This window comes from Serinus canaria, chromosome 10 (assembly GCF_022539315.1).
Source record: "Serinus canaria isolate serCan28SL12 chromosome 10, serCan2020, whole genome shotgun sequence".
In the NCBI taxonomy this organism is placed as follows: domain Eukaryota; kingdom Metazoa; phylum Chordata; class Aves; order Passeriformes; family Fringillidae; genus Serinus; species Serinus canaria.
This window is the reverse complement of record NC_066324.1, coordinates 1,500,478-1,520,688: the sequence shown is the minus strand read 5'-3', so window position 1 is coordinate 1,520,688 and position 20,211 is coordinate 1,500,478. Positions and strand designations below refer to the sequence as shown.

The 20,211-nt window shown below is 45.7% G+C and overlaps 1 protein-coding gene across 2 annotated transcripts in view; it reads left to right on the top strand.

The window, feature by feature from the left end:
- PIAS1 (protein inhibitor of activated STAT 1) overlaps nt 1–19,144 on the top strand; it is a 55,417-nt gene extending 36,273 nt beyond the window's left edge. For both annotated transcript variants that reach the window (XM_050978242.1, XM_050978243.1), the window contains exons 5-14: nt 483–573; nt 1,072–1,206; nt 4,475–4,580; nt 6,423–6,496; nt 10,834–10,994; nt 12,505–12,635; nt 12,868–13,045; nt 14,504–14,646; nt 14,844–14,881; nt 16,328–19,144. In XM_050978242.1, coding sequence (XP_050834199.1) covers nt 483–573; nt 1,072–1,206; nt 4,475–4,580; nt 6,423–6,496; nt 10,834–10,994; nt 12,505–12,635; nt 12,868–13,045; nt 14,504–14,646; nt 14,844–14,881; nt 16,328–16,624 — 1,354 coding nt within the window. In that variant the 3' untranslated portion in view covers nt 16,625–19,144. The remainder of the gene's footprint in view (nt 1–482; nt 574–1,071; nt 1,207–4,474; nt 4,581–6,422; nt 6,497–10,833; nt 10,995–12,504; nt 12,636–12,867; nt 13,046–14,503; nt 14,647–14,843; nt 14,882–16,327) is intronic.
- Nucleotides 19,145–20,211: the final 1,067 nt, after the last annotated feature.

The following is a 20,211-nucleotide window of genomic DNA, read 5'->3' as shown; positions in this document are numbered from 1 at the left end:
CCTGGATTATCCATGGGCAGGGATGGGGCAGGTCCCTGGAAGGAACCCAGAGCAGCTGAGGGGTTCTGCTGCTCCTTGGAATGCTGACTGTCCTGCTGGGATCCAGCAGCAGAAACACCTCTTGGAACTGGATAAAAATAAATTCAGCAGCAGAAACTGCCTGGAGCTGCAGCTGGGATGGGGAATGTCATTTGGGACACCTTGGTCTTGTGTGGAGAGCTCAGGCTGGAGAAGAGGCAGAGAAGAAATTGGGGGGGGGATGAGTCAGGCTGAGGAATTCAAGGAAGCTGAGGAGGAACCTCCAGGCTGCTTGGAGCTCTGTAATTCTGGGGGGTTTTCCTGCTCAGTGACATCAATTGGGGGCTGTGTTTAGCAAGATCTGTCATGATTTCAGAGCTCAGTGGAAAAACAATTCCTTCTGGGAAGGGATGATCTTTAAAGCACTGTAAAAGTGAAAGATGATGGCAGCTCTTTGCTTTTAGGTTTTGTTTATCAGAAACCAGTTGTCCACAGGAAGATCACTTCCCACCCAATCTGTGTGTGAAAGTCAATGGGAAACCATGCAGCCTTCCAGTAAGTAAATTCTCCTTTTAGTCCTCATTTTGGGATGCACTGTTAGGAACTACCTGCCTGAAAATTTATCCCAATTATTGTTTTCACATTCTGGAGCACTGGAATGATCAGAAAAGATCAAGTAATTTGTTTTAGCCAGTAGATCCAGAAGTTCATATGGAAGTTAAAATCCTCTTTTCAAGATCACATATTTAGTAATACTCACATGAGCAGAGAAAAAAGGATGGAATTTTAGAAACTCTGGTCCAAGGTTTGGCGTTTTTTGTTTAGTTTTGCTGAGACAGGAGAGGTGGCAAAGTTCCCTTTAATATTCTGTGGGCAGGGTTGGGATTTTGAATTTCCATCATGAGCAGGAGCTTCTAAAATGCTCCATATTTTATTGTCTGATCCTTCTCTCTCTGAATTAACCATAGAGCCTGGTCCAGGTGTATTGGGAGGGGCAGGAGGCAAAAGCACTGCGGGATTCTTTTTTCTGAGAGCTGAAATTCTGTTTTTCAGGGCTACCTGCCACCAACCAAAAACGGTGTTGAACCAAAGCGCCCCAGCCGACCAATCAACATTACCTCACTCGTCCGTCTGTCCACCACGGTCCCCAACACCATCGTGGTGTCCTGGACTGCAGAGATCGGCAGGGTGAGTGCCTCTGGGCTCCCTCCTGGCTGTTTCAGGGATCATCCTGGGCAGAAAACCCTCGCTGGGCTGGCCACGGATGTCCTTGTGCAGCTGGAATTCCGTGCTGCCAGGATCTGCTCCCTCAGATTCCCCCCTCACCTTCGGGGTGGGATCTCTCCCTCCTCAGCTTTGTGACTCAGGGAGGGCCAGATAAAGAGATCAAGGCAGCCTCTAAGCCTTTTGTTTGTTGATTTGGCCAAACTTGAGACTTTGAAGCTCTTCCTGGCTGCAGGGAGTTGACAAAGCTTGGCTTGGACTTGCAAGGAGCGATCAAGCCCAGAGTGGCCCTTTAGAGCTGGGAGTGTGGACACAAAACAGCCCAGCCCGGCTGATTCCATTGACCTTCTTTACATTTCTCCCAGCTGCTCTCCTTATCCTTCCATTTAAACCCTCATGTTTTTATCATTGTTTTGTGGCTGTGGGGCAGGGTTACAGCCGGTGTCAGAAAATCGCTGATGTTCCGCCGGGCTAATGAAATCTGGAACATGCTGCAAAAAGTGACTCCAGTAAATCAGCCGTGAATTACTGAGCTGCTGTCAGTGCTGGCACCAAAGCTGCTGGGTGGGCATTCCACAGGCACCGTGTGCTGCTGCCACTGCCCCCATCCTGTTTTCAGAAGTGCCCAGAATTGTCCTGAGGTGAAACTTTGGCCAAGAATTTGTCAGCGTGCAAAGCCCAGCGTGGAAAAATGCTTACACTCCAGTCAGGGACAAAGGGCAGCTCTGAGCCACCAGGGGGGGATTCCGGGGTGGATTTCTTGTGGAGCAGAAAACAATCTCCATTCAGATGGTGGCATAAAGGATGGCTGAGTGATTCTGGTCCAGAAAATCCTCTTTCATATAATGAGAGCTGCAGGTATCAGAAGGAAGCAGTTCCAAACCCTGCTTGGGTTTTCCTGCGGAGCTGCAGGTGGGTGGGTCCCAGGTGCTGCTCTCAGGGATTCACAGCTCGGGATTCAGGGACAAGAAGTGCCCCAGGTTTGAGTCAGTCCCTTGGGAACTGGCTGGTTCTCAGGTTTCACCGATTAATCAGTTATAAAGAACATTTTGGGAACTTCTGGCATAAATAAGCATTAGATCCAGAGTTGTAGGACAGGGTTGGAGCAGCCTGGGACGGGGGAAGGTGTCCCTGCCCATGGCAGGGGTGGAATGGGATGGGATTTAAGATCCTTTCCAACCCAAACCCTCCTGGAATTCTATAAAAAACAATCCTTCCTGAAGAGATTCTTTAAGGCACAACCTTTCCTAATTTGATTCTTTGAGACTCTGACAGTGAAATGTGAAGAATTATTTTATATTTGGCTGTGCCTGTGTGGCACAAAATCCGAGTTTCCCTCTCGCCCTTCCCTCAAGAGTCAGTTCTGGTCCCCACTGTGCTCCCTACCTTTGCTGGAGCCCTCAGTGAGATTTTTACACAATCTGTTTCAAGAGCCTTCTGTACAAGATGCCTTGGGCAAGTTCCTGCCTTTGTAGATTCAAGCTGTCGGTAAATAATTTCACCACGTTAATTAGCATTTTTCTAACTCCTCTCCTAATTGAGGCATTAAACAAACAAGTTAAGGCAGTAGTGGTTTTTAACGATGTGAGAAGCGTTCGTTGTGAGAATAAAATATTTAAAATGTGGTGTTTCTGCTGCTGCTCCAATTGGTGTGATTTTGTGGTGAGATATATCACTGGATCCTGCCTTCAGATCCTAAATAAAAGATGGGGGATGTCACAATTGCATGGATTTTTTTTAAGTGGAAATGTGTGGCAGTTGCTGAGGGAAACCTTTTATTTTTCAATTTAAATTGTAAGAATGCAGCTCCAGGTTTTGCCAGTGTTCAAATCAAAAAATAATTGATGTACCCTAATGTGAGAACACGGATGTGGTCCTTTCCATTCTGGGGGATGAGAGGTGTTGCTGCTGAGTCACATTTTTAGAAAGACATTTATAACCTGATTTTTTTGGAGATTATGAGAAAAATGAAAGCTCCAGGAATTTGGGCTCCGTGGCAGGAAGAGTTCATTCCGTGAGGGAAGGTTCACCTGAGTTGTGGCACTTGGCAGAGTTGCATTCTGCCTCTGACCTGCTTTGGTGATGAAATTCACATTTTAGAGACAATTGAGTGCAGGAGGAGAAGAAAAAGATGGCAGGTGATGCATCTTGGGAAGAGGCATCGCTGCTCCTTTTCCTATTTTGAAAACAAAATAGGCTTTTATTAAAAAAAAGAAAAACTTCTGATCATATTTGACCTGACAGCTTCCCTTAAGTGCACTGACACCAGTGCAGTGCTGAACAGTATCCATGTAAAATTAAATGTACTGACACCAGTGCAGTGCTGAACAGTATCCATGTAAAATTAAATGTACTGACACCAGTGCAGTGCTGACCATTGTCCATGTAAAATTAAATGTACTGATGCCAGTGCAGTTCTGGACATTATTAATATGAAATTAAATATACTGACACAAGTGTAATACTGAACATTATCCATGTAAAATTCAGTGTACTGGCACAAGTGTAGTACTGAATATTATCAATATAAAATTGAAGTGTAACTCTCCTCCACGGTGCTCTGCAATCCCATAACAAACTGTTACCTGCTGCAGACAGGGCTTTCCCCGATGTTTTGAGGTTTTCCCTGCTGTTTTTGGGGTTTTCTCTGATATTTTGAGGTGTTTCCCAGAACTGTTCCATGGCAGTGTACCTGGTGAAGCAGCTCTCCTCAGCAGTGCCCTGCAATCCCATAAAAAAATGTTACATGCTCCAGACAGGGCTTTCCCTGATGGTTTTGGGGGTTTTCCCTGTTGGTTTTGGGGGTTTTCCCTGTTGGTTTTGGGGGTTTTCCCTGATGTTTTTGGGGTTTTCTCTGACGTTTTGGGGTTTTCCCTGATGTTTTTGGGGTGTTTCCCAGAACTGTTCCATGGCAGTGTACCTGGTGAAGCAGCTCTCCTCAGCAGTGCCCTGCAATCCCATAACAAACTGTTACCTGCTGCAGACAGGGCTTTCCCCAATGTTTTGGGGTTTTCCCTGATGGTTTTGGGGGTTTTCCCTGATGTTTTTGGGGTTTTCTCTGATATTTTGAGGTGTTTCCCAGAACTGTTCCATGGCAGTGTACCTGGTGAAGCAGCTCTCCTCCGTGCAATCCCATAACAAAACGTTATGTGCTGCAGACAGGGGTTTCTCTGTTTTTGGTGTTTTCCCTGCTGTTTTGGTGTTTTCCCTGATGTTTTGTGGCGTTTTGCAGAACTATTCCATGGCAGTGTACCTGGTGAAGCAGCTCTCCTCCACGGTGCTCCTGCAGCGGTTGCGGGCCAAGGGAATCCGGAACCCGGATCACTCCAGAGCACTGAGTATGTGTCTGCTGGCCTTTTGTGAAAGGGAAAAAAATCACTTTTGTGAGGGGAGATTTGGAATTAGGACTGTGCTAACCAAGCTTTGGACTTCCTACAGCCCTCTGGGCTTTGGGAATGTGATAGTGGTGTTCTTTGTGTTCAGCTCCAATTCAAAGACTCAGAGCCTTTGTTTGCACTAGGAGCCAGTCCAGGAACCCTGTTGACACTGTGAGGGGAAAAATGCAAGAGAATCTCTTTCAGCTCAGCCATCCTGGCTTTGTTTGTGCAGAATGGCACAACTGTGCTCTGCAGTCAAGTGGGCATTCAGTACCTCAGGAGAAGGAATGGCTGGAAGTCTGTGGCATAAAACCAGCACGAACTGCTGCGGGTTTGGTTTTCAGCGAGAGGGGGAAAATCCCAGCCCCTGATAGTGGTGTTACTCTTTAATGAATGCTCACATCAGGGCTTGTACCTTCTCCAGAGGGGAAAAATTAGTGCAGCAGTAAAAAATAGTGCAGAATGGCACAAGTGTGTTTTACAGTGATGGGGGCTGAAGGCCTGGGGCTGGGCCTGGGCCTGGGCCTGGGGCTGGGCCTGGGCCTGCCTGGGCTGGAGCTGGCTGTTTGGCTTTTCCCAAATTTGTGGGGTGACCGGCCCAGCACAGAGCCCCTCCTCACTGCGCAGTGAATTTGCTGCCTTTCTGTTTCCTCTGACAACAAACTGGTGGAAGTTTGTGGCATAAAACCAGCAAAAACTGCTGTGGGTTTGGTTTTCAGGGAGGGGGAAAATCCCACACCTGATCAATGTGTTACTCTTTAATTAATGCTCACATCAAGGATTGTGCCTTCTACAGAAGGGAAGAAATGAGTCCAGCACTAAAAAGTGGTGCAGGATGGCACAATTTGATAGTGTTTGACAGTGAAGGGGACATTCAGCAGCTCAGGGCTGAAGCCTCCCCCTGGGCCTGGGGCTGGGGCTGGGTCTGGGTTTGGGCATTTCTGCTCCCAAATTTGTGGGGTGAGCCCAGCACAGAGCCCCTCCTCACTGCAGAGGGAATTTGCTGCCTTTCTGTTCCCTCTGACAACAAATGGGTGGAAGTTTGTGGCACAAAACCAGCAAAAACTGCTGTGGGTTTGGTTTTCAGGGAGAGGGGAGAATCCCAGCACCTGATCCATATAAAATTACTCTTTAATTAATGCTCACATCAGGTGTTGTACCTTCTCTAGAGGGGAAGAAATGAGTCCAGCACTAAATAATAATGCTGGGCATTAATTTGTCCTAATGCACAAAATATAGGCACTAAAATAAGGTCGCCAATAAACTCATTAGTCAAAAGCACAATCTACAAAGTTCCAGGTGGCTGCTGCTCTGCAAGGTGAGGATGGAGCTGTAGGTCCAGTTCTTAGAGCAGGAATAAAATCAGCCTGACTTGTTCATTTTACCAATGGCTGCTCATGAAACAGGCCTTGTAAATAAAAAGAGAGGATGAAAATCTCCAGAAATTAAAGATTTCAGTATTTGCCTGCAGTTATTTAAATCTCAGATTTTGTCAGGGTACTGCTGACTGCCTATTGCTCAATTTGCTTTTCAGTTTGAAATCACCTGATGAGGATTTTGGGGGTTGTTGTGGTGCCTGTCCATGTGAGAGTTGTTAACAAGTTTAACTTTGGCTTGGAGCTGGAAGTGAAATCAATGTGATATTAAATATTAAATAATGGTCAGGTACAACTCTGGATAAACAAGCTTTAGGGGTCTTGAATTCAAAGTTTACCACACCATTTTAGATTTATTTTATTTCTTTATCATCCAATTCATGTTTGAATTAACCTGAAATAAACCTTTTCTTCTTTCAAATACCAGTTAAAGAGAAACTAACTGCTGATCCAGACAGTGAAATAGCAACAACCAGCCTAAGAGTGTCCCTGCTTTGTCCAGTAAGTTGATTTTTTAATTCCCTCAAAAGTGATTCTAAAGGAAATGTGGCTGTTGTGGTGGGAATTAGCTCGTGTTTACCTGGTGTGACTTCCTGGGCACAGAGAGCAGCTGAAATTCTCTCTGTGCTGAGGAGCTTCTGGAATGCCCCTGGGAAAATGAATATTCCATTAGCTTGGCAGTGTTACTCAGAATATGTGTAAGCACAGATTTAATGTGTCACTGGATCCTCTGAGGGTGCACTTGGGCTTGGATTGATGAAAACTCTCAAAAAGGGGGAAATGTGCACTTCCCTGGATCTCTGCTTTCAGGTGCAGGGCACCTTCAGAGTATTTGAGTTCCTTATGGATTGACAGAGTCCCTTTAGTGCAAAAATTAAGGACACATGAAGTGAATCTGTTTCCTGCTTTGTCTCAATCACACAAAATTCTCAGTTTTAAAATCTAAACAAGAAAATTGGAGTTTATTCCTCCAAAATTGGAGCTTATTTTATTTTTCCAGTTCTAATATGTTCTTAGACTCTAAAAAGATCAACTTTTAGAGGTGCAAGCTTTGCCTCATAAGAAGGACAATTAACTGTGTGGTTACTTTATATAAAGTGTGTGTATATATATATACATATATATACACACACACTAAAATTATACTAAAATTTACAATGAAATATAAGATAAAAAATACATAAATATATATTTATGTTTTTATATGTGTTTGTATGTATAAATATATAAAAGGTTCTTGCAAGTCTTTAAATGTGATATTGTTCTCTTCAGTTTGATTCCTTTCACCACACCAATGTTGATTCTGGCTGAGGAAGATAAGGAATTTATAAGGAAGATAAAATTAATTAATCTGTGAGAAAGATCCAGGATTTCATTTACCAAATTAAATCCTGATCTGTGGAGTTAAAACCTCAGAACTGATAATCTCAAACCCCTGTAACTTCCATGTCATATTTTAGAATGCTGAGGCATTAATTAATTATTTTGAATAACTCTTGGTGCATCTGGTGGAATTACAGATTTTTATTCAGTGTGTTGGATTTGTCAGGGTGTTGTTTTACAGACTGGAATTTTCTCCTTGTCCTGGCTGCCTCCATCACTGATCAAACTCTTCTGCAGTGTTTCTGGGTTCCCTTTTCCCCACTTTTCCTGCTGCAGTGCTGCCTGATTTCCCTGCAGCTCTTGGAATGATCCATCCAGGCTCAGTGGGATGAGGCTTCACCTTCCAAGCTTTTACCTGGATCCAGCTCTGGGTGCAATTCCATGTACAGCCCTGTGTTTTCAGTTTTCTGATGTTTAAATGCTCTGAAGGTGCACCCTGAAAATGCTGATTTGCTCTCCAGCAGGAGAAGGGAAAATTCAGGAATTGAGCATCACTCTGGGACTGGGAGGGTGCTGCTCTCCCCTCTGCTGGCTGGGATTCTCCATGGGAATAGCCAGGAGATAAAGGAGGGTGGTGGGTTTAGTCTTTATAATTTTCACTTTCATTTTTAGTTTTAAGTTTTATTTTTATTTTATTTTAATTTTTGGTTTAATTTTTAATTTTAATTTTCTCCTCCAAGCTGCTCAGAACTTCCTTGGGATTTGGCATTCAGGATCCAGAGGGGCTGCTCTGAGCCTGCACTTCAGAGCACACTCAAATTCCTGTTCATTTTTCCCCCTGAAGGCACAAAGAAAGAAATCCCCAGGCCCTGCACCAGGACCAAATATTTAACTGGAGAAAAACCCCAAATCCAGGGGGGTACTGGAGGTTCTGCAGCTTTGTTTCCAAATCCTGAACTCCTGTTGTTTAGCAGGGAAATAGAAGTGTTTTGTGTGCTGGTAAAAGAAATTGATGCAGTGTTTTTTTTGGCTGCCAGCAGGCAGGAGTCAGTCCCAGTGATGGGAATGCAGCTTTTCCACACTTGGGATGCATCCCTGCTTTTTGTGGCAGAGCTGATCCAGGAGCTTCAGTGCCAAAAATGGGAAAAAAGAACCAACCTGGGAACTCTTGAGCGTGGTTAAATCCCATCACAGGCAGAAGTTTTTTACCAAAACCTTGGGGAAAATATTCCTGCTTTTTAAATCTGACTTTTTTTCCCTCAGGGAAATCACAGGCAGAGGTTTTCTACCAAAACCTTGGGGAAAATCTTCCTGGTTTAAAATCTCCTTTTTCCTTCAGGAGATGGGGTTTTGTTGTCCTTCCTGTCTTTGATTTTCCTTATTTTCCTTTTGAAGCATCCAGGTTTTCCCTCTGATGCTCCTGAGCTGGGGAACTGTGCCCAAAAATCAAACGAGCCATTGCCCCAGGAGCTGGGAGATGAGAATTCCTGACACACACAGAGCAGGGGGGGAGTTGGGTTTGGGATGGGAATAATGTGATTGTGGGGATGGGAATAATGTGATTTTTGGGGATGGGAATACTGTGATTTTTGGGGATGGGAATACTGTGATTTTTGGGGATGGGAATACTGTGATTTTTGGGGATGGGAATACTGTGATTTTTGGGGATGGGAATACTGTGATTTTTGGGGATGGGAATACTGTGATTTTTGGGGATGGGAATACTGTGATTTTTGGGGATGGGAATACTGTGATTTTTGGGATGGGAATACTGTGATTTTTGGGATGGGAATAATGTTATTTTGGGGATGGGAATACTGTGCTTAGTCATGGATTTGGGGGGAGGAGGTGCCAAACACCTGGCACAAGAGCATCTCCTGTGGGAATTCTGTGTCCCCTCCCATCACTGGGGACAGGGTGACAGTGACTGAGAGCCAGGGGGAAGGAAAATAAACAGGATTTCAGTTCAGAGGGAATAAAACAAGCCCTCACCATCAGGCTGCAGGAAGTGGTGGCCTGTGAGAGGAGCCTTTGTTTGTGGTGTGGGTTTGGGATTGGGGATATTCTGGTGCCATCCTGTGGCATCCTCCTTGTACTGCTCAGCATCAGCTGGATTGAGCCACGCTCCCAAAAATTCCACTGCCAGCCCTGGGAGCTTGTGGATGTTTTAGTCCAATAAGCACAACTTCACACTCCTCAATCTGAACAGTTCTGATCCCTCAGCTTTGGGTTTTGTGTTTTCCAGGTTCTGTGCTGCTTTGGTGGGTGGGTCTGGGTTCCCATCAGGGGATGGTGAGCTCTGTGCACAGAGCAGGGAGACCAAACAATTCCTGCTCCAGCTGGGCACCAAGGACAAATGATCCCAATCCCAGCCCAGGAGCACAAACCCCGTGGGCTGGAGAGAGAAAAACAAGCAGGGTGGGAGTGCCTGGGCTGGAGCTGGGCTGGGACAATGAACTGCAAGGTGGGAATGGAGCAGAGCTGATCCCAGGGAGAGACCCCGTGCCCGGCCGGGCATTTTGGGGCCATTTTGGGTCATCTTGGGAGCAGCCCTGGCTGGGCTCTGGTGCTGCCCAAGGTGGATCCATGGAGGAGATCCTTGGAATCAATCCCTGCTTTATTCTGGAATTCTGCCCAGCCTCTGCTCCAGCTCAGCCTTCCCAAGGCATCTCTCCATAAATTGCTGTTCTGTTGGGTTTTTATGTGGTGAAAATCCCGGTCAGACCTTGCTGCTCTCACCTTTGGTGTGGTCAGTCCAGGCCCCTCCTGAGCTGCACTTGGCTGCTGCAGTGCTTAAAAAAAGAGAAGTGATTCAAATAAACAAAAATATGCATTATAATAGAGCCATGAAACATGAAGTTGTCAATAAACAACAAAGTTCAAAGAGTTTCTTTTTAGTTGTGACGAGAGGAGGAAGTGTAGGAAATAAAGGTAAGAAGATTTTCAGAAAGCTGTAAAAACAAGACTTCAAAACAGAAAGAGCAGAGAAAAAAAAACTAACTACAGCTGCAAAATTTGAAAGTAGAAAAATTACAATAGCAGAGCAAGCAAGAACATTTGGGTTTTTTTGAGCAACTGCTGGGGTTTTGTGAGGAGACTTTTATTTCAGATGAAAGTGAAATTCCTTTCGCTGTCTGCTGTCCTTTCAGTGTAATGATGCTTTTATGATAATGAAGGATAATTCTGGTTTTGGTCCATATAATACATGGAATAATATGTAATAATTCTATTTTTGGTGCTATTTACAGGTGCTCAGTGCATTTTGTTACAGGAATATGGCAGGATGTATTCTTCAGCTTCCTGAGTCACACAGAACTCAAAACATGATTTTTATTCACTTTTATGCCATTTCAAGCATACAGGAAGGAGGGAACTGTGCATGTGACAAAACTCAGATTTCTGAGAGTTCTTTCTGGAATAAAACTCCACCTAACTCTTGTCTCTTTTCAGGCAGGAGAGCCCTGCTGGTTGATTTAACTCCAAGGTAATAAAATCCTGGTTTTTTTCTCCTCCAGCTTGGCAAGATGCGCCTGACCATCCCCTGCAGGGCCCTGACCTGCTCCCACCTGCAGTGTTTTGATGCCACTCTCTATATCCAAATGAATGAGAAGAAACCCACCTGGGTGTGCCCTGTGTGTGACAAGAAGGCTCCTTACGAGCATCTCATCATTGATGGGTGAGTAGAGCTGAAATCAGGGCCCAGAGGGGAGGTTCCTGTCTGACACCAGTGGATTTCCCTCCTTCTGGAGCTCCCCGTGGTGAATTTCCCTGCTGCTGGTCAGGAATTCCTCAGCAGCTGCTCCTCAAGGATTCTGCTCCTTCCAACTCAACTTGCTAATAACGAGAGCAATTCTCAGGAAATTCCTGAGCTTTCCTAGGTGCAAACAGCACAAGTTGTATTTCCTTTTAATGGAGCAGCTGTACAAAGCTGGCAGGGCTGGCAGCAGACAGAGCAGATCAGTGCTGAACCCCTGTGAGTGCCTGCACAACTCCGTGTGCAATTTCACACTCGGGGAGTTGCTGTCTATAGAAAGGGACACACAGATTGATGCCCTGCCTCTGCCTGCTTGCAGAACACTAAAAAAATAAATAAATCTCACCTCGGGCTGGGCCAAGTGGGGATTTCTGGGGTTGCATTTTAGTTTTTCTTTTTTTTAGATAGAGGGAGAGAACAAGTAGAGGTTTCTGAGAATATTCTCAGTGTAAGAACAAAGCCCAAAAATTGATGAAACACACAAACAGAAACCCCAAAAGCAAAGCTGAAAACCCCCAAGAAACCCCAAAATCTCAAAAAACCACCTCATCAACGAGGAGTCTTTTAGGGAATGTTTGTTTTATTTATCCAGGGAAGGATGAGCTCACTCAGGGTCCCTTTAGAGCCTCGCAAGAGACACTCAGGCTGTTCTGGACTCCTGCATCCCCACATTTCCAGGGATAAATCTGCCTTGGATCAAAGAGCTGGGGGCTCCTGCTTGAGGTCTCTGCCTAAAAAGCAAAGCCAGAAAGCAGGAATAATGCAAACCCCACATTTTCCTTATTGCTCCTGGTGCTGCCAGGTGCAGATGTTGGGTCTGATCTAACTGGAGCATCCCAGAGAGAAGGTTAGTGGTGGAAAATGCTCCAGTCTGGGAAAGAGAGAGTTAATTAAAGCCAAGCTCTAATTAAAGCCAAGCTCTTCCCTGCAGAACCACATGAATGGGCCTGGTCAGAAGCTGGAATTCCCACTGGCAGTGATGTGCTGCCAGAATCCTAAAATTTTAGGAGGTGCCTGTGGGAGAAGAGGCTGCAAATTGAGATTCTCGTGCTCAGCATTTGGTAGGAAGTTTCACAAGTCCTTAAATCCTCAGATTTAAGAGAGATTTCCTCAGTTTAGTTTTGTCCGAGGGGGTAAGGAAAGGATTTTTTAATCAGCTCTAGTTCACAGAATTTCTTTGTTTTGGGAAATGGAGAGTTCTGTGTCACAAGCTCTGCAGGATTCCATTCTCAGTGCTTTTAAATAAAAATCTTCATTTTTGCAGATTTTTATTTTAGGTAATATTTAAATTTTGTCACTGATTCCTTTTTATCAAGGAGGCTCTGAGGGAAGAGCAGAACAGTAAAAGCTTCACCACAAATTCAGTCTTACACTGACTAATAAAGGGAAAAAAGCTCTTTTTTAGGACTGATATAAATGTTTTTATGGACAGGTTGTTCATGGAAATCCTGAAGTTCTGTACAGATTGTGATGAGATCCAGTTCAAGGAGGACGGGTCCTGGGCTCCCATGAGGTCCAAGAAGGAAGTGCAGGAGGTGACAGCATCCTACAACGGCGTGGATGGTGAGCCATGGCTGGGCTCTGAGGGCACTCTGGGTCCCCTGTGTTCCCTCACCTCCCAAAATGCTCATTTTTAAATGTCTTTATAGCTTTAATCATTTGTGTTCACTTTATTGGGTCACACCTGTCTGGGGCTGATGGTGTTTAAAGTTACCAACATTCTGTGATTATTTTTTATTGGGATTTTGAGCTTTTTAACAGGCTGTGGTTGTAACTGATTGTTGGTTGTGTGCAGGATGCATCAGCTCCTCCTTGGAACACCAGGTGTCCTCTCACCAACAATCCAACAAAAACAAGAAGGTGGAAGTGATCGACCTGACCATCGACAGCTCCTCAGATGAGGAGGAGGAGGAGCCCTCAGCCAAGAGGAGCTGTCCCTCCATATCCCCAGCATCACCCATGAACAACAAGGGGTGAGCACGCAGAGATTCCAGAGTAAATCAGCTCTGGAAACTTCTGGGATGGGGTTTGAGCCTCATCTGGTAGCTCTGGGTTTGCTCCCAGCACGAGCTTTGAGTGTGGAACACAAGGAAATATTTCTGTTGTGTGTGTGAATTGGTGCACAGGGAATCAAAGATACAAGTGTGCAGCACAAATATTATAATTGTATTTGTGAAATAGTGCACAGGGAATGAAAGATACAAGTGTGCAACACAAATATAATTGTGTTTGTGAATTGGTGCACAGGGAATCACAGATTTAAGTGTGCAACACAAATATTTTAGTTGTGTTTGTGAATTGGTGCACAGGGAATCAAAGATTTACATGTGGAACACAATGAAATATTTCAGTTGTGTTTGTGAATTGGTGCACAGGGAATCAAAGATACAAGTGTGCAGCACAAATATTTCCGTTGTGTTTTTGAAATGGTCCACAGGGAATCAAAGATTTAAGTGTGGAACACAAATATTATAATTGTGTTTGTGAATTGGTGCAAAGGGAATCACAGCTTTGGATGTGGAACACAATGAAATGTTTTGGTTCCGTTTGTGAAATTGTGCATAGGGAAATCACAGCTTTGAGTGTGGAGCACCATGAAATATTTCAGTTGTGTTTGTGAAGCGTGCAAGAGGAATCACAGTTTTAAATGTGCAACGTAATAAAATATTTCAGCTGTTTGTGAATTGGTGCAAATGGAATCACAGCTTTGAGTGTGCAACACAAAATATTTCAGCTGTGTTTGAAAAAATGAGTGTAAAATGATGCAAAAGGCACAAAAGTGTGCATTGTGCAAATCTGGGAATGTTTTTCTTCCATTGGGAAATGTGGAAGCAGCAATCAGGGAGGAGCAGGGCTGTGGGTAGGGAGTGCCACAGGCACCTGGGCACACCTGAGCAGCCAGGCTGGAAATGGCTCCTGGTTTGCATAAATATTCTGGGATGGAAGGCAGGGATCCTGTGGGAAGTGTTCCTGCTCCACAGTGGGAATCCCTCAGTGACCACTCCAACCCCTCAAGGCCTTTCCCAGCTGGAATTGTCTTGTAGGGTGTCAGTGCTGTGGGGTCCCACAGGTCCCTCTGGGGTTTTGGGTTCCATGTTCCTCCAGGATTGTCTTGTCCTTGTTGAAAACACCTGTAACACATTTCCAGAGAGCCCAGCAGCATTTCCAGTTTCTGCTGTTTGGGACCGGCCTGTCCTTTCCCAAATTCCAGCTGTGCTGGACTGAAGGGCTGTTCCTGATGGAATTCTGTGAGGAGAAGCTCAGGGAGTGTGGGATGCAGCTTTGGAATGGCTGCACATCCTCCAGGAAGTTCAGAATGTGTTTTGAATTGAAGTTCAATTTGAAAATAAGCAAACAAGCATCCCCTGATGGGACAGCAATAAACCAAGAGTGTGTTTCATGCTTTTAACAAGCCTTTTTTTCCCTTCCAGCATTTTAAATTTACCCCACCAAGCTTCTCCTGTGTCAAGAACCCCGAGCCTTCCTGCTGTGGACACCAGCTACATCAACACATCCCTCATCCAGGACTACAGGCATCCATTCCATATGACACCCATGCCTTATGACCTGCAGGGTGAGTTCTGGCTGCACCTGCACAGCTCCCCAGGCACACCTTCCATTAGAAAATAAAAATCATCAGGTCAATACCTCTGGTAGCAAAGAGAGTTTGGAGTGTCATCAGTGCTTGGCTGGTTTGTTTCAAAGTAAGGGGTGAAAAAATGGACAGGGGCTGCTTTGAGAAGCTGAATTTTGTTTTTTGTCTCTTGACAGGTTTAGATTTCTTCCCTTTCCTGTCAGGTGACAATCAGGTAAGTCAGGGAGAACCAAATCCTGTGGCAAACACTTTTCCAAGCAGGATTTGCTGTGTGGGAAGCAGCAGCAGCATTATCTGAACACAGGTGTGGGATGAGGCACAGCAAAAGTAAATATTTGGGCAGTTCTAAAATTTTAAACTCAGCAGCCACTTCATTGTGGAATGAAGGTGCAGCTTTTGATCCCTTTTCCTCCAAAAAAAGGGAGCTGGGATGTTTCCCTGCCCTTTCTGCCCTCCCAAGGAGGGAAATTGCACTAAAATTGCCCTGAAAGCTGAGGGATGCTTTGATATCCTCATGGAGAGCAGAGCCTGCCCTGGGAATATCCAGGATCTGAGAATGATTCTGAGCCAAGGAATGCTGCTCTGGTTGTGGAGCAGTCTTTGGGAACAAGGCTGGGACAGCCTGGCTGTTCAGTCATGGTGGGAAGGAGCACTGAGGGCAGAGTTCCCCCTCAGGGAGGTTGTGTTTAAATGGGATTTTTGGCTGCTCAGGCTCCTGCCCTTTGGGGCTGCAGCAGAGAGGAAAACCTGGGACAGCCCGTGGGAACATTTCCAGGATTGTGCCTTGCTGCCAGCAGGGATCAGCACAGCTCCACTCTCAGCTGGGCTCACCCTGACTGCTGGGCTGGCAGGATGAATCTGGGGGAATTTCACCCCCAGGGAATTTTTTGAACAGCTAAACAAAAAAAAAAAAAAAAAAACAAAACAAAAAGCCCCAAAATGCTGCTGCTCACCCTTTTTCCTGGCTGGGGCTCTCTGATCCCATTCCTGCTTGCCTTTATTCCTGGCTTGGGCTCTCTGATCCCATTCCTGTTCACCCTTTTCCTGGCTTGGGCTCTCTGATCCCATTCCTGCTTGCCTTTATTCCTGGTTTGGGCTCTCTGATCCCATTCCTGCTTGCCTTTATTCCTGGTTTGGGCTCTCTGATCCCATTCCTGCTTGCCTTTATTCCTGGCTTGGGCTCTCTGATCCCATTCCTGTTCACCCTTTTCCTGGTTTGGGCTCTCTGATCCCATTCCTGTTCACCCTTTTCCTGGTTTGGGCTCTCTGATCCCATTCCTGTTCACCCTTTTCCTGGTTTGGGCTCTCTGATCCCATTCCTGCTTGCCTTTATTCCTGGTTTGGGCTCTCTGATCCCATTCCTGCTTGCCTTTATTCCTGGTTTGGGCTCTCTGATCCCAATCCCTCCCTGCTGGTCTGTGGGGTTTGGGTTTACAAACCACGTTTGTAACCCCAGCATCCCCAATTCCTTTTGGCTTCAAAACTGGGGACCACAGAGCTAAAAACCCATTTCATGTCCCACTGCCCGAGCTGCTGTGAAACCCAGAACTGCCAAAACCTCCCCTGGACAGAACCCCCTTTATTTCCTGCTGCAGAACCTGAATTTGGACCCCTTTATTTCCTCTGCAGAACCTGAATTGTAACCCTTTCTCTCCCGCAGCATTACAACACCTCCCTCCTCGCCGCCGCCGCCGCCGCCGTCTCGGCCTCGGACGATCAGGAACTTTTACACTCCCGCTTTTTCCCCTACACCTCGTCCCAGATGTTCCTGGATCAGCTGAATGCAGGGGGCAGCAGCTCCCTGCCAGCCACCAACGGCAGCAGCAGTGGCAGCAACAGCAGCCTGGTCTCCTCCAACAGCCTGCGGGACAACCACGGGCACCCCGTGGCCAGCAGGAGCAGCACGGACACGGCCTCAATCTTTGGTATCATACCAGATATTATCTCCTTGGACTGATTTATTTCTATTTTTTTTTGGGGGGGTGGGTGGGTTTGGGGGGGGTTGGGGACAGAGGAAATCTTCGTGCTCGGTTTTCCTTTCTGTTTGGAGAAAAAAAAAAAAAGTTAAGACAAGGTGGTTTTTTTTTTTCCTTTTTTTAAAAAAGGGGAAAAAAAATTTATGTGTACAGAGAACAAAAAAAAAAAAGTCTATTTTCAGTTTTACTTTTGTATATAAACCTAAGATGGCCTCGCTGGTAAAAATAAGAAAAAAAAAGACAAAAGAGAAAAAAAAATTAAGAAAAACAAGGAGCTTCAGTTCATTTTTATGGATGCTGAAGATTTTACACCTGTGCATTTGTCATGTGAGTTTCTTTCCTTTTCTTTTTTCCCCCCTATAGTTTGAACACCAATGGCATTATTTTCTCCACTGTTAAAGAAACAGGAGAGGAGCTGAGCTTCTAAAGTTCAAGCGTGGGGAGAGGGGTTTTTTCTCCTCTTGGAGAATTTCCCTTGGCTGGTGGAATCTGATTCCCCCATCCCATATTTAGTGCAGATTTTATAATTCTGGCAGCAGAGCACACCCTGCTCTGTCTGCAGCCCGGAGCCTTTCAGGAGTGGGGTTGTTTTCTTGGGATTTTTTTGGCATTTCTGGTTCCATGTGCCCCTCTACCCAGGCCAGTTCTCCTTTTGAATTCCATGCTTTCGTCAGGAATGTTGCAGATTCATCCAGGGAATGACACGAAGCTGACTGGGAGGTTTAGGTTGGATTTCAGGGAAAATTCCACCTCCAGAGGGTGTGGGGCACTGCCCAGGCTCCCCAGGGAATGCTGACATTCCCAAGGCTGCCAGAGCTCCAGGAATGCTGGGCAGAGCTCCCAGGGATGCACAGGGTGGGATTTTAAGATGCCCTGTGCAAGGACTGTGATCCTTGTGGGTCCCTCCCAACTCAGAATATTCCAGAATATTTTTGGGATTCAGTCACTCCTGAGGGCCTGACCCCGTCAAATCCCAGCTGAGCAGTGACCTGGGGACAAGGTGTTCCATTGCTGTGGAGCAGAGCCCCAAAGCTACATCAAATCCCAGCTGAGGAGTGACTTGTTGAGGAATTCATTGGGAAATGAGTTTGGTTGTTCCATCTCTGTGGAGTGGAGCCCCAAATCCCAGCTGAGGAGTGACTTGTTGAGGAATTCATTGGGAAATGAGTTTAGTTGTTCCATCTCTGTGGAGTGGAGCCCCAAATCCCAGCTGAGGAGTGCCTTGTGGCAGGATTTGTTCCATTTTTGTGCGGTGGAGCCCCAGCCCAAAGCCTCCCTTGGGCTGGAGGGTTTTGTTCCTCAGAACTTCAGTCCTGCTCAGAGAGCTTCAGCTCTGCCTGAGCAGGAGTCAGTGTCCCCTGGGGGAGCTGCTTTAGGCTCAGCCTGAGCCCCTGCCAGGGCCTGCCCAGGGTCAGTGCCCAGCACGCCCTGCATGCCCAGAGCTGAGTGCTCCCCCTGGGTATTCCCTGCTCAGAGCCAGCCTGAGCCCAAACCCACCAGGAGAGCCGGACTGTTCCTCCCCATCCTGCTCTTTTAGGGGTGCTGCCTCCCAAAATTCACTTTTCTCTCAGAGTTCTTTGGAGTCCCTGGATTTTTTTCAGCCGTATTTAATTCCTGGTTTCTTTTCTCATTGTTTTTAAGTTGTGCATGACATAGGAATTTTTTTTTTCTTTTTTTTTTTTTGGGTCATTTGGGCTGATCCGTTTTCCTTAAGGAGTGGAATGTGTAAATAGCTGGAATGCAGATTTTTTTCAGGAGATTCTTTAAAGTCAGAGAAAGGGGGAGGGAAGGAAGTGATTCTCTTGTGTCCCAAAGTCCATGTCAGAGAGAGTAAATATTTCCTCTGGTGTGAAAAATATTTTTATAACTGGTTGAAAGTGCAGGTATTGAGTTTATCAGGAAAAAGAGAGTTAAGGAATACTAAAATTAGCAGATTCTTGTCTGAATTTTTTCATGTCCAAAAAAACCTGTTGGTTGCAAATAGTTGCTTCAAGCATTGACAAGGGCCACCTTTTGCCTATGAAGTCGTCTCAAAAAAAAAATAAATATAAATCTTGCATTGATTAAAAAAAAGGAAAAAAAAAAAGGAAAAAATTAAAAAAAAAACAAGAAAAAAAGTAAAAAAAAAAAACCTTTAATCCAAGTAGCATTAGGTATTGCTGTCTGATCAGTCGTATGGTTATTTGAAAGGTTCACATGATGTGGCATCAAAAATTGTTTTTAGTGTTTTTACAGCATCCCTCTGCCACTAAATAGTTGACTTGAATTTTGGAAAAAGGAAACTGTTGGTGTTTATATGTATATGTGTGTGTATATATGTATTTATAGATCCGTGTGTGTGAGTTCCAGGTGAGTTCAATAGTTTTTTCCCATGCATGTGTATTTCATACATATCTGGCTGATATATTCTATTTCACCATACACCGATTTTATAATTTATTAAATGTCAGTTAAAAAAAGAAAAAAAAAGAAATAAAAGGATAGAAAATGGGAAAGACTTATTTTTGAAACAGTCTGATTTTGAAGTGATTCAACCTCTGCTAGGAATATCTCTTGCCCAGTTTAGGAGAAGATTTCTCGTGGATAAGCTGGAGGATTTTTGTGGAACTGGGGGTGTGAGTGCCGTGGTTTGCCTGGAGCCTGCGTGTCCCAGCTCCTGGAACCTCCAGCAGGAATTTGGGATTGCTCATGGCTGCTTTTCCCTCCTTTCCATGGAGTCTGCGCAGGGTGACCCCAAGAGCAGCAGGATCAAAACCCCATTAATGCCGTGGGAAATGGAATCTGGCACTGTTGGTATTCTGGGATTTGGCACCTTGGGAACGGCAGCTTGGCTTGGTGTTCCCATTCCCTGTAAATCCCATGGAAAATGGGATGTGATGGTGTCCTGGGGTTTGGCACTTTGGGAGCAGCAGCAGCATTCCCCATTGCCTGTGATCCCACTGGGAGGCATGCTCCCGTTAATCCCATGGGAAATGGAATGTGCTGGTGCTGCTGCTGGTGTTATCCTGGGATTTGGCACTTTGGGAATGGCAGCTCGGCTTGGTGTTCCCAGTCCTGTGATCCCAGTGGGAGGAAGGCTCCAGGCTCAGGGCTGGCATTTGTGACCTGTGCCCTGCCAGGAGGGACAGGGGCCCTGCAGGATCCATGGCCTGGGACCGTTCCTGTTCCAGGCTCCAGCATTCCCGAGGCTGGAATTCCTCACTTCTGCAAGCACGAGTGAGCCTTGTGCTACAAGTCTCAGGCTGCTGCTCCCCATTCCCTGTCATTCCCAAATTCCCACACTCCTAAATTCCCAAATCCCCAAACTCCCAAATGCTCAAACTCCTAAATTCCCAAACTCCCAAATGCTCAAACTCCCAACTTCCCAAACTCCCCAAATTCCAAGTGCCCAGACTCCCAGCCTCCAGCTCTGTGGTCTCCAGCCCTGCAGTGGTGGCCTGGGCTGTGCTCCTGCTGTGATCCCTGGAATTGCAGGTGGGATGGGATTGTCCTCGGGATGTGCACAGCTGGGGGTGCAGATGTGCCTGGGGTGTGCACATCTGTCTGGGGGATGTGCACAGGTTTGGGA